Below are 12271 nucleotides of genomic sequence, written 5' to 3'. Positions count from 1 at the left end.
ATGGCATCTGCCCTACAAATTTATAGGATGCCTTTCTTTCAGTTGCCCACAATACAGGTGTTTTCTGACAAATAGCTATATCCATACACAGTATTGTCCTTAAAAGGACAGACTGCCTATATGCAGAGCAGGTGTATGTGATTCCAAATGACTTCTTGTCCAATAGTCAAGCATGTCTCCTCTGGTCTAAGCTAAATGGAATTCTGCATTTTTCTATTATCATCACATTCTAGACTGCCCACGTGAGCACTCTTAAGAGTATTTAGAAGAACAATGGCTCCAGAGAACAGGAGCCTACGATGACCAAGTTTTGTTAACTAAGGAGGCTCTACTGTCGCTGGTAAGGTGGTGTTAGAAGAAAAACATGACAGAGGGGAGACCCTTTCCCTGTCCCTGTCATTTGGTAGTGATAAACTCCTTTATGTTGGGATGGGAACTTCTGATGTGCGACTGCATTGCTAAGGGGAAGTGATCAGACAAAGTACAGACATACTGCATATACATGATGGAGTGAAGGATGGTCCCTCTTACCCTCAAATCCTTCCTGCCCATGATCTCTAATTTCCTCCTGTTACAGGTGGTGAGGATGGTCATGATTATTACCTTAACAAAGAGGGGGTGTGGGCTACATTCAGGATTATTTTATTTAGTTATTTTAGAGTTACTATATTGCTCTGCTCACCACCATTAAATATCCTTCTAGCAGTTCTCTCAAAGGAAGCTCTGGCTTCTGAAACAGAACACTTACATCAGAGCAGTTCCCTTGCCAGGTATTCACAGTCTTAATGGGAAGGCACTACGTAAAGTGGATGTGGATGGATGAAGTGCTGGTCACTTTCATGTATAGGGTTTTCCAGATCTTGATGTTTTTACTGTAGAAGGAAACACAGTATAACAAGACTACGCATCCAGGTATCTAGGGATCTTCTTCATAAGGAATACCGTTTTGAAAGAACGGTAAATGACATTTTACTTTGAATATCTTCTGATTCCTTTCCTTCCCAAAGTGACTAGAGAACTGGAACACTTCAAACAATGAACCACATCGCTCTTGATTATCTTTGGTAATCTGTCTATTCATACACAGAGGAAGTTTTCTGTACACACCGATTTACTTTTTAAGGATGTGAGACAAGATCCTGCATCCCAGCTAATCACTGTTTAGCATGTCCACCAATCTCTTGAGCATTTTGATTATGGCCACCTGAATCTTGGAAATAATGGCATGACTTTCTTGTAAGAAGCAAAGCCTCCTTTCACAAGATATTGATATACTTTCACATTGAAAAGGTTCTGCATCTGATTTCTGGAGAGGAACTTTCACTGGGAAACTTGCCAGGAAAATTCAGTACCGCCTGATTATCTCAAACCGGATAGATCTGGCCTTCAATTATCTTTTAGACAAGAACATTTAACTACCATTACAGCATATCACAAATGTCCTTTTAAGTTATTTCCTTACTAATTCTTTGATTAAGGATTACCTGGATAATGGTAAGAAAGTTTTCTCCCAGTCAGGAGACCAAAGATATGATTATGTCTCTGAAGCTAAGAGAGAGTCGCATTGAGTTACCCAATTGATAATGTTTAAGACTCTTTTTATTTGAGATTAGGTCTTCCATTAGACTGTCCCTAAGATCATCATGGATAAGTTTATCTATAATCCTGGCAGGCAGTGAGAACAGGGGTGCATCCCCTTCCTGTTATTATCTATTGTGTCTGAGAACATCTTCATCAATAGTTGCATCAGATGTTTGAATACCTTGTATTATGGGAGGATCTCATAATTCTTCTCTTTAATGTGTGATTTATTTTCGTTCTGTCATATCTGGTTTCTTGATTTTCCAGTGGTCCTAGCACAATGAGGCCATTTAGTGACCATTTTGACATTATGCAAGTCTTCATTTAATTTAATTTCTTTTTCATTTCACAACTGGAAGTCACCACTGGAATGGTGCAAATTATGCTTTCTATGACAAACAGTGCTACTGTGATACTCTCGGAGTTTGAAGAAAAAAAACTGAATTACATTAGTGACAATGACTCGGACAATCAATAGTCCTTCCACACCATTTTTTTTTTTAGTAAACTACTACAAAGAAGTAGACAACAGAGAAATACCACTGGCAGATTATCTTCACCATTACAAAAACATAAAACAATATTCTATGATAACAGGCATACATGCCCAATTATCCAAGAAGGGAATAGCTTTAGCTATTAAATGTGCACTGAACCAAAGCCATAAACTAAGCCTAAATTCCTTATCCTACAGGTATAATAATGCTTGCGAAACTCCGTAAATGGTCCGAGATGGTGCATATACTTTATTTTTTTCATGGAGAACAGGTTGCACGTATAGTTGTCAGTCAAGGCTAACTTAATAGGTGGTGGTTGGCACACATGGTGAAAGTAAGGTATAGACAGACAGTGCATTGAGGTTTAAATCTATGCCTGAGTGCATAGAACATCACTGTATGGTGATATCCCTTGTATAAGTATTGCAACAATGAATACATCATATTTTAGTTAGGTGTTATTTGAGAAGGTGACGTTTTCTGCATATTGAGCATGATTGGTCTATTATAGGAAATGATAGAAAAGCTTCAGCAGCAGAAACAGAGTTTGGAAGAGACTACATCACAACTGAACAAGAACATCTCAGAACTCGAGGCCGTGATCCAGGCAGGAAAGGAGAGGGAGAAACTGCTTGTGGCATTTCCAGACCTGCATATTCCTCCCGAGGCTCATGTTGAAAGTAAGTGATGACATGGAGAAGAAATAGTGTTTCTAGAGTATTGTTTGTTATTTGACATTTGTCATTTGATTTCATTAGTTATGTTACAATGACCAGCTATGAGAGTGTATGGAAGGTTCTGCATCAAGAACAACTCACTCAAGGCTAACTGCCGGACATGATGGATGATTGATGCAGAGCTCCTGACCCTTGGCTCCGACCTAAGTATTATTACCAGATTACCAGCGCTTGGGTTGCTAGCAGAATGGCAGCCCTGAGACTCAGAACCCAGCTTATCCCAGCAGTAAGCCAGTTCAGAAGCAGTCACTGACCACAGCAAAGAAAATCAATGCAGTTGATTTGGGGTTTGCACATGCTGTAACAGTGCAGTTCTGATAGTAACTGCAGATTCCTCACCTTCTGAACATTCTTCAGGCGTTAGATTGGATCCAGAAACGATTGCATAGAGATGTCCTCCAACGTCGACAGGTGGTGTCGTGTGATGTCATGGTTCCTTATGTAACTCCATCTCGTGTGGCTGTAACGTCAGCTTCCTTACATATACATCACCTGCTCGTGCGGGCTTCAGTTCCTTTCTTTCCGAATCAACTGACGCGGATCCGAGCTTCAAATGTCCTTCGACAGTTGTTGGGTAATTTCGCCTAGAAATTGCTTTTTTTGTGTGCAGGATGTCACCAAAGCCTTCTGATTATAAGCCATGTATGATCTGTTACCAACAGCTCCACAAGATTTTTGTGTTCGTCATACGCCAAGATGAACAAGAAGGCGATTCGGGAATGAGAAACAAAACTCGTAGTAGCAGAGTTCAGGAAATTGAAGACTCGGTCCTGTTCGATGTCCATGGCTAGTCGATCTCAGTTGAGGTCAAGAGAGCAGTCTTGTTCTCCACTCTCATTGTTCCTGCCATTCGGAGTTGCATGAGGTGCAGAGGTCTTCAACTTGAATTTGTTCTCCGTTTGGGGATCCACCTTCAAAGGATCCTTCTTCGACATCTTTTCCCTTTCGAATCCCAGTGCAACACGAGATCAGATCCAGCAGCTTAAGCAAGCTGTGGACTCGATCTCTGGTGTCAGTCCGGATCCTGTTGGTATGTCTTTGGGCTCCACGGGTTTGAGGAGGGCTCCGGTTGGTCAGACATCAACAGATCCGTCATTGACGCAAACTGTGCCTCTTGTTTAAGAGTTCGAGGCTGAAGACGTTGGGACCACCCGTTGTAGAACCTATGACTGTTCTCATCGGTGCCACAATTGACATCACAAATTCCTTGCCCGAGGTGGCATACGACACCATAAAAGGCATCACCAACACCAATAGCAGATCTAATTGCTTTATTTGATTCTGAAGGTCAGTTATATACAGACGGAAATGTCGAAAAAATAAATACCATAAAACCGGGAGCCCTAATCACAAATATAGATTGGGTTCTGACCTAGCATACACTATAGTAGAAGACAACTGACCTTCAGGATCAAATAAAGCAATTGGATAGTCTTTATCTGTAAAAATCAATAAAACCGAAAACAGTGAGCCTTATTTGTGATGCAGAATATCCTTAAGATGATATTTTGCAGGATTTGCAAGATGGTAGTGGGTTTGACAGTACTCCTGATATCGTTTTATCATCCCCTACACCAGTTATGGCTACTGAGGAGATATCATCCTTTGTGACTGCAATTTACAGAGCAGCAGAATCTCTTGATTTTATTTTACCTACACAAGAGGTTAAAACTACTTCATTGACTGGAGTTTTGGATCCGTCAAGTCCTTCACAGGAGTCTTTATTATCATTTAATACATTAACAGGTGTGTTGTTGGACGAATCTCTGACAGAATATCGAGAGACAGGATATCGGCAGACAAAATATCGAGTCTGGAATATCGCAGGCAAGTATATCGACACCCTATCTACAACATGGTAAGTACAAAAATATCGAAACTAAAATATCGATGTTAAAAATATCGTAATTAAATATATCGTTTTTTTATTATAAAAAAAGAAATATAAAGTAAATAATACTTTTATATAATTTAAACTTATGTCAAAATATTTTAGAATGTTTAAAATGAATAAATAATACATATTTAATGTTAAACATTTAATTAAAATTAAACATACAATATGTAATATATATTTAATTAATTATAATATTTATTATTTTTTTAATTAATTTAAAAATATTAACAAATACTATAAATTACAAATACATCAACACTCATAAAATAATAACATAAATAATAATAAATATTTATATTTCATACATAAAAACAATGAAATATACTTTCAATATTAAAAAAATTAATTAAATACAACATTATGTAACATAATAAAAATATTATGAAACACATAAATAATTATAAATTATATTGGATAGCGTAAGGCTAGAAATTACTATTCAAACTCCATAGGGTGCAACAGTAGGGAAAGTGTTGGATAGCAAATAGGTCAAAATTACTATTCCCACTCCAATGAGTGCAACATTAGGGAAAGCATTGGATAGCGTAAGGGTAAATATTACTATTCCAACTCCAAAGGGTGCAACAGTAGGGAAAGCATTGGATAGTGTAGGGGGTAAAAATTACTATTCCCACTCCAGAGAGTGCAACAGTAGGGAAAGTGTTGGATAGCGGGTAGGTAAAAATGACTATTCCCACTCCAATGAGTGCAACATTAGGGAAAGCGTTGGATAGCGTAAGGGTAAAAATTTTACTATTCCAACTCCAAAGGGTGCAACCGTAGGGAAAACGTTGGATAGTGTAGGGGGTAAAATTACTATTCCCACTCCAGAGAGTGCAACAGTATGGAAAGCGTTGGATAGCGGGTGGGTAAAAATTACTATTCCCACTCCAGTGAGTGCTACATTAGGGAAAGCGTTGGATAGCGGGTAGGTAAAAATTACTATTCTCACTCCAATGAGTGCAACAGTAGGGAATGTGTTGGATAGTGTAGAGGGTAAAATTACTATTCCCACTCCAGAGAGTGCAACAGTAGGGAAAGCTTTGGATACCGTAGGGGGAAAAATTACTATTCCAACTCCAAAGAGTGCAACAGTAGGGAAAGCTTTGGATAGCGTAGGGGGGAAAATTACTATTCCAACTCCAAAGGGTGCAACAGTAAGGAAAGCGTTTAATAACATAGATTTTTATTTTCACATACTTCTAAATAATGTTTATATTTAAAATAATGTATAATTAATTTTTCAAGTACATCAACATCAATAAAAAACAATTAATAATTAATAAAACCAATTACATTTGAATAATTTATTGACTATAAATTAACAACAAACACAAATAAATAATCATTATTAAATATTACTCACCAAATAATACGTATTAAAGAATACATTATTTATCATAACAATAAAATATTATTTAAATTTAAATCAATATTAAAAATTAAAATACATTATACAAATTAATATTTTTAGAATTTCTTTTTCAAATATTTAATTACTTTTTCTAGTTATTTAAAAATATTTACAAATATTAACTGACAATTTAAAAAATAATTATCTATTAAAATAATTAATTACCAATTAATAATTATTTAATACATTAATTATCCATAACTAAAAATGTATAAATAATTAAATATTTACTATAAAATTACTTTCCACCCAATACCCCTATAAATCCACAACACGCTCAGGTACTAAAACATAACATTTAATTAAAATGAACATTATTAACAATTAAATAATTAATTTATCAATTAAAATAATTAATTGCCAATTAATAATTAATTACAAAATAAATTATACATAAATACATATTTTATTAATTACAATTAAATTACTTCCCACCCTATTCCCCTATAAACCCACAACCCGCTCCGGTACTAAAACATAACATTTAATTAAAAATAACATTAATTACCAATTATATAATTAATGTATCAATTAAAATAATTAATTGCCAAATAATAATTTATTACAAAGTAAATTATACATAAAAAAATATTTTAGTAATTACAATTAAATTACTTCCCACCCTATTCCCCTATAAACCCACAACCCGCTCCGGAACTAAAACATATAATTGACTTATAAATAAATGTATTAATATATAAAATTAATACACATATAAACTAATTTATTTTAAATACTTAACTAAAACATATAACACATGCATAATAAAAAACAAAAAAATAATACAAATATCGATGTTAGTGTCATCGAAATTAGTTACATCGATATATATGCTATCGATATTACTAACTTCGATATTACTTACATCGATATAAAGATTTTCAATATTACTTACCTTAGGGTCGATATTCTGTCCAACGATATTCTTGACATCGATATTCTGCACCTTCGAAATTTCAAACACAATATTTTGGTAGGTCGAAATTTAAAACTCAATATTTTGACTGTGTACCGTTGTTGGACACGTGGGCTAAGCCTGGATCTTGGCCTCCAATAAACGGGCAGATTGCGAGAAGGCACCACCCTGCCCCGGCAGACCCGGATTTTTGCCTTCAGGATCCCACTCTGGAAATTTTAATATTATAAGCTTCTAGAAGTCGTTCTAATCTGAATGCTTATCCAAGCACTCCCTCTGCTAGGGAGTCTAAAAAGATGGAAGCATATTCAAAGAAAGTTTTTCTTCAACGAGTTTGGCCTCACATTCAGTAAATATTTTCCTGTCTGTTGGGGAGATATTCTCATGCTTTGTCGGATAGAGTTGCTGATGTGTTACCTGCAATGCCACTTGAAAAATGTTGCTAGGTTTCATTTCAGATGGGCAGGATGCTGCAATATTTCTATAAAATCTGGACTAGATACATCTGATTGTTCGTGTAGAGTCTTGGGGCCCAGTGTTGTAATAAGAAGGCATGCTTGGATCTGTTCAACTGTCTTTTCAACATGGTCCACCACTGTTTGATGGACCTGACATTTGATGGCTTTATTTTGTTTGGGGAGGAAGCTGATACAGCCTTTTAGAGATTTAAGGAGAGCAAAGCAACAGTTCGTTCATTAGGGTTAGCACCTCCGATGTACGAATTGTCTCAACAACAGTGCTCCCTTCAAATGTTTGGTAGAGCATACCTTCAGAGGTAGGCCCGGTGCATACCAGCAATGCAGCAGTCCAACCAGGCATTTAGAGGACATGGTCAAGGAGACGGTAGACATCATACAACCACCCAAACACAACAATCTGCCCAAAATACAAGCCCCCTTCTACAACATCTTTAAAGCCTCTCTAGGCTGACCTTGATTCTTTATGATCGACCGTTTGGGGGTTGTATCACCTGCTACCTTTTGACCTAGAGGAGCATAACTTCAGACCAATGGCTACTTCAGAATGTGGCACAAGGTTACTCCCTAACTGGCCCCTCCGAAAATTCCTCCACCATTACAATTCCTTTTGGTGGACCATTTGTCAATTCTTCAGACAGAAGTTCAGGCACTGTTAGCAAATTTGGCTATAGAGAGAGTTCCACTTTTACTAGTAGGAATTGGTTGTTACTCCTGTTAATTTCTTTTACCAAAAAAGGACGAGGGTTTTCCTTACAATTTAGATCTTCAACCCCTGAACTTCTTTTTGAAAATGTTTAAATTGGTCACTTTGGCCCGAGTTCTATCTGCCCTGGATCCAGGAGACTGGATGGTAGGCTTGGATTTGCGGGATGCATATTGTCACATTCCCACTCTGCATATTTTCACATTTCCACTTAGATGTTATTTGCTTTTTCAGGTGCAACAGGAGCATTTTCAATTCTCCGTACCTTCTTTTGGGCTGACTAGTGCACCTCAGTGTTTGTTCACAAAGGTGATGGCAGTGGAATACCACTCCTCCTGTACCTTGACGACTGGCTGTTAAAGGCGGGATCCTCATAGGTAGTTGCCAACCATCTCCAGACAATGGACGACCTATTCATTTCTATTGATGTTTTTGGGCTTTACCATCAATATGCTGAAGTCCCACCTGACTCCTTCGCAAAGACTCCCTTTTATCGGAGCTATACTGGGCACAGTGTTGTTTCGAGCTATACTGGTCTCTGGCGGAAGCTCGTCTTCATATAAATACATTAGAACTTTGGGCGATCTGATTGGCCTTAAAAGCTTTTCTTCCAAGGATCAAAGGGCAATGAGTGCAGGTGCTCACAGGCAATACGACGGCCATGGGGTATTGCAAGAAACAGGGCAGAGTGGATTTGTGGGTTCTGTGTCTAGAAGCTCTTTGTCTTTGGTAGTGGCTGAGCAATCAGGGCTAATCTTTGATCAGGCAACACATAGCGGGGTTTAATAAATGTCAGAGCGAACAAGCTCAGCCTGCGATACCTAGTGGAACACAGATTGCATCTGTGCTTGAAGGTGGTTTAGGGTGTCTTCAAATGATAGGGAGAATTAAGTCTTGTTCTATTCGCCACCGTAGGCAACGTACAGGGTTGAGGATTTTGTGCATTGGAGTATCCAGGGCAGCCTTCTCTAGGAGACCCCGTTGGGGCCACTACCTCTTCTGCCTAGAGTGCTCAAGAAGATCAAAAGAGACCAGGCCCAAGTCATCCAAGTGGCTCAAAACTCGGCAAAGTGTGTGTGGTATCCAAAACGTTTGTCCATGAGCATCACTCCACCGATTCGGCTGCCTCTGAGGGAGGACCTCCTGTCACAGCAGCAGAGGCAGGCTCTGCACCAGAGCCCAAGAGGGTTACAGTTGTTGTTGGTGTAATCCTGGCTGCCAGGTATCAATCTACAAAGACTGTTTATGATGAATGCTGGAAGAAGTTTTTGGTGTGCCTCACATCCGATCCAACCCGTACAAGTTTCCCTTTCTGATATTCTTTGTTTTGTATATCACTGGCTCAGGAAGGTCTGGCTGTAGCTACAGTTAAATGTTATTTAGCAGACCTTTCTGCTAGCTTACGTTTACCGGATCAAGTGTCATTTTGTAAATCATCTGTTTTTTTAAGGGGTTGGTCCATAAGTTTCCTCCTGTTATTTTTATAATGCGACAATTGGATTTGAATCTATTCTTAACTTATCTAATGTACTTACATTTTGAGCCTATGGACAGTTGTACTTTGTGGACTCTGAAAACAGTATTCCTTATAGCCATTATATCTGCTAGGTGAGTAAGTGAACTTCAGGCTCTGTTAATGGTGCCTCTTCAGGTTTCCTTTTTTAGGTCTCGCTGGTGTTAGCAGCGCGAAGCGCTGCCTCCAGCGAAAGACCTATTGTTGTCGACTTGCCGGGAATTTTGGACAGGGGATGGGCACGCGCTTTCCCTCGGCGATTAAATCGCCTGTACGTGCACGTCCATTCCTGCGCCGTGCACATCCCCTGTCCCACTTTCACAGCAAGTCAGCCTTTCGCAATCGCGCGCACACGCACACAGAGACACACACACACACATACACATGCACAGCTACACACACACATACGCGCGCACACACACATGCACCCCACCCCCACGGGCTCACGTGCACACACACAGCCACGCACGCACCCCCCCACCACTCACGGGCTCACGCGCACACACACAGCCACTCGCGCACCCCCCCACCACTCACGGGCACAATGCACATACACACGCACACAGACACACACACATATCCCCCCCTCCACTCACTGTGCTCTTTTGTCGCATCGCCTCGCTGTGCTCTACAGGCTCCGGAACTCCCCTGGTGTTTTCTCCGCCGCATCACCACACGCGGGGCTTCCCTCACGCCTGGGAGCCCCGCGTCACCGCTGCTCTCCGTGGGCCAGGCTTACCGCAAAAAGCGGAAGTCCCGCCCCACGACATGATGCTTCCGAACTTCCGGTTTAAGACGGCCAGAAGGAGAGACAGCAACTACGCAGGGAGCAGCTCGACGGCCGGAAGCGGCCCGGCATGAGCTCTGCTGAGAGGACCCTGTCAACTGAAGAGCTGGAGCCGGGTGAGAGATATTTATTTATCCTGCCATTTGTGAGACAGTGATGACACCAGGGTTTAATTTCCTCTGTTGACTTCAGGGCACCTAAAACCACATGGCTCCAAGTTTGAGCAGTGCTGTGTCCCATCTTCCTTTACTACAGAGATCCCAACATCTGGCTGACAAATGGAGTTACAAGCACTGTCGTCCAGCGTCTCGCTGGGTTCTGCTCACCACGTAATGGGCTAGGCTCGCTCAAAGAAGGCTAGTTGAGGACGTAATCTAACACTGAAGCTGTTCCTAATTAGCCAGATGAATATATTAAATTCAAGATTATATGCAAGAGTAAGTAACCCGCAGTAAGTGGGGTGCCAAGCCCTGTGTGCCACCTTTGATGGATTATATGAACCGGGCTAGGAGCACTGCTCAAGTGAGTAGCGCACAGACAACCCACGCCTACACCACCCATGAACAGCGCTTTTCCAACATTTTTTTCATAACAAAGGGGCTTAAACCTGGTTGGTCACTTGTCGTAATAGCCTAGATTCACAGTAATTGCTGCATTCGCTCAGAGGATTGCTAATAATAACAGAAATAATCTGATAGGATAACGTGTGTGTCTGTGTGTGTCTGTGTGTGTGTGTGTGTGGTGTGTGCGTCTCCCACCCCAATGTTACCGCCCACTCATGACTTGTTTACCCTGTGCTTTAGTGGGATAACAAAAACAGGACACCTTCCTCGTGACATTTCATAACTGTTCTTGCTCCCTAAACACCATTTACTTAATTGGCTAACGAAATTATTCCTATCTATCCAGCCGGATTTCCAATTTGTGTTACTACCAATTTTGCCATTTAGTTGGTACTTTTTTTAAAAATAGAAATCGAGCAAATAGCATTTGCACCGGGTCAACCCTGGAAGCTGACCCACTGCACTGGTCTCTTAACCTTAATGTAATAAGTGGATAAAACAGGTTTCCTTCGCTTTTCATATGTGAAATATGCATCTGTGTTTGAAGCAAATTCGATGTAATGGAAGCCAAAAATAATGCAAATAAAGTTGCACTTTTTTTAATCAGTGCAAAGTTTATGTGCGATGACCTGGTCTCAAAACAATGGGTTGCTTTCCATTCAGCCCTGGGTTATACGTCTAGCCTTCACATCAGTAAAGTTGACAATGCAGCCGAGCCTCCTGATGGGCACCGTGGACTGCGGGTACATGAAAGGCAAATTTGAGGTGCCAGAAGGCATGCTTAGGGGGCTAGCAAATATGTCACAATTGTTTGTAAAATGTACATGCTGCTCATGTCATGGCTAGTCGAGAGGTGTGCTATGCTGCTTCCAGTGATGTTCTAAGGTTACTGCCCCAACACTTTGGCCTTTGGGAAAAAGAAATGCCCACATCAAATCTTAACATGTAGGAAATCATCTTTCACTATAAATGCTCCAAAATCCCAACTCGCCAGCTATTGGTCATTATGGGCGCTGAGGGGTCAGATCACTAGTAAATGAGGCAGTCTAGGCAATGTGAATTTCTGCCTAAATTTGCATAGGTCTCTTCAAATTCCCAAAATCATATAGATTACTTCCAGGCATACTACTTTCTCACCCTCACAAACAGTCTCACCCTCACACACCCTCTCACACACCCTCACC

General features: G+C 40.0%; 1 protein-coding gene across 1 annotated transcript in view; it reads left to right on the top strand.

Moving 5' to 3' along the window:
- Window positions 1-12271, top strand: part of CCDC157 (coiled-coil domain containing 157) — a 204934-nt gene that overhangs the window by 108625 nt on the left and 84038 nt on the right. Inside the window, exon 7 of the mRNA XM_086944736.1 lies at window positions 2590-2758. Coding sequence (XP_086800862.1) covers window positions 2590-2758 — 169 coding nt within the window. The remainder of the gene's footprint in view (window positions 1-2589; window positions 2759-12271) is intronic.

This window comes from Lissotriton vulgaris, chromosome 11 (genome assembly GCF_964263255.1).
Source record: "Lissotriton vulgaris chromosome 11, aLisVul1.2, whole genome shotgun sequence".
NCBI lineage: Eukaryota > Metazoa > Chordata > Amphibia > Caudata > Salamandridae > Lissotriton > Lissotriton vulgaris.
Note: the sequence above shows the minus strand (reverse complement) of the source record. Positions and strands in the feature narration are given on the sequence as shown.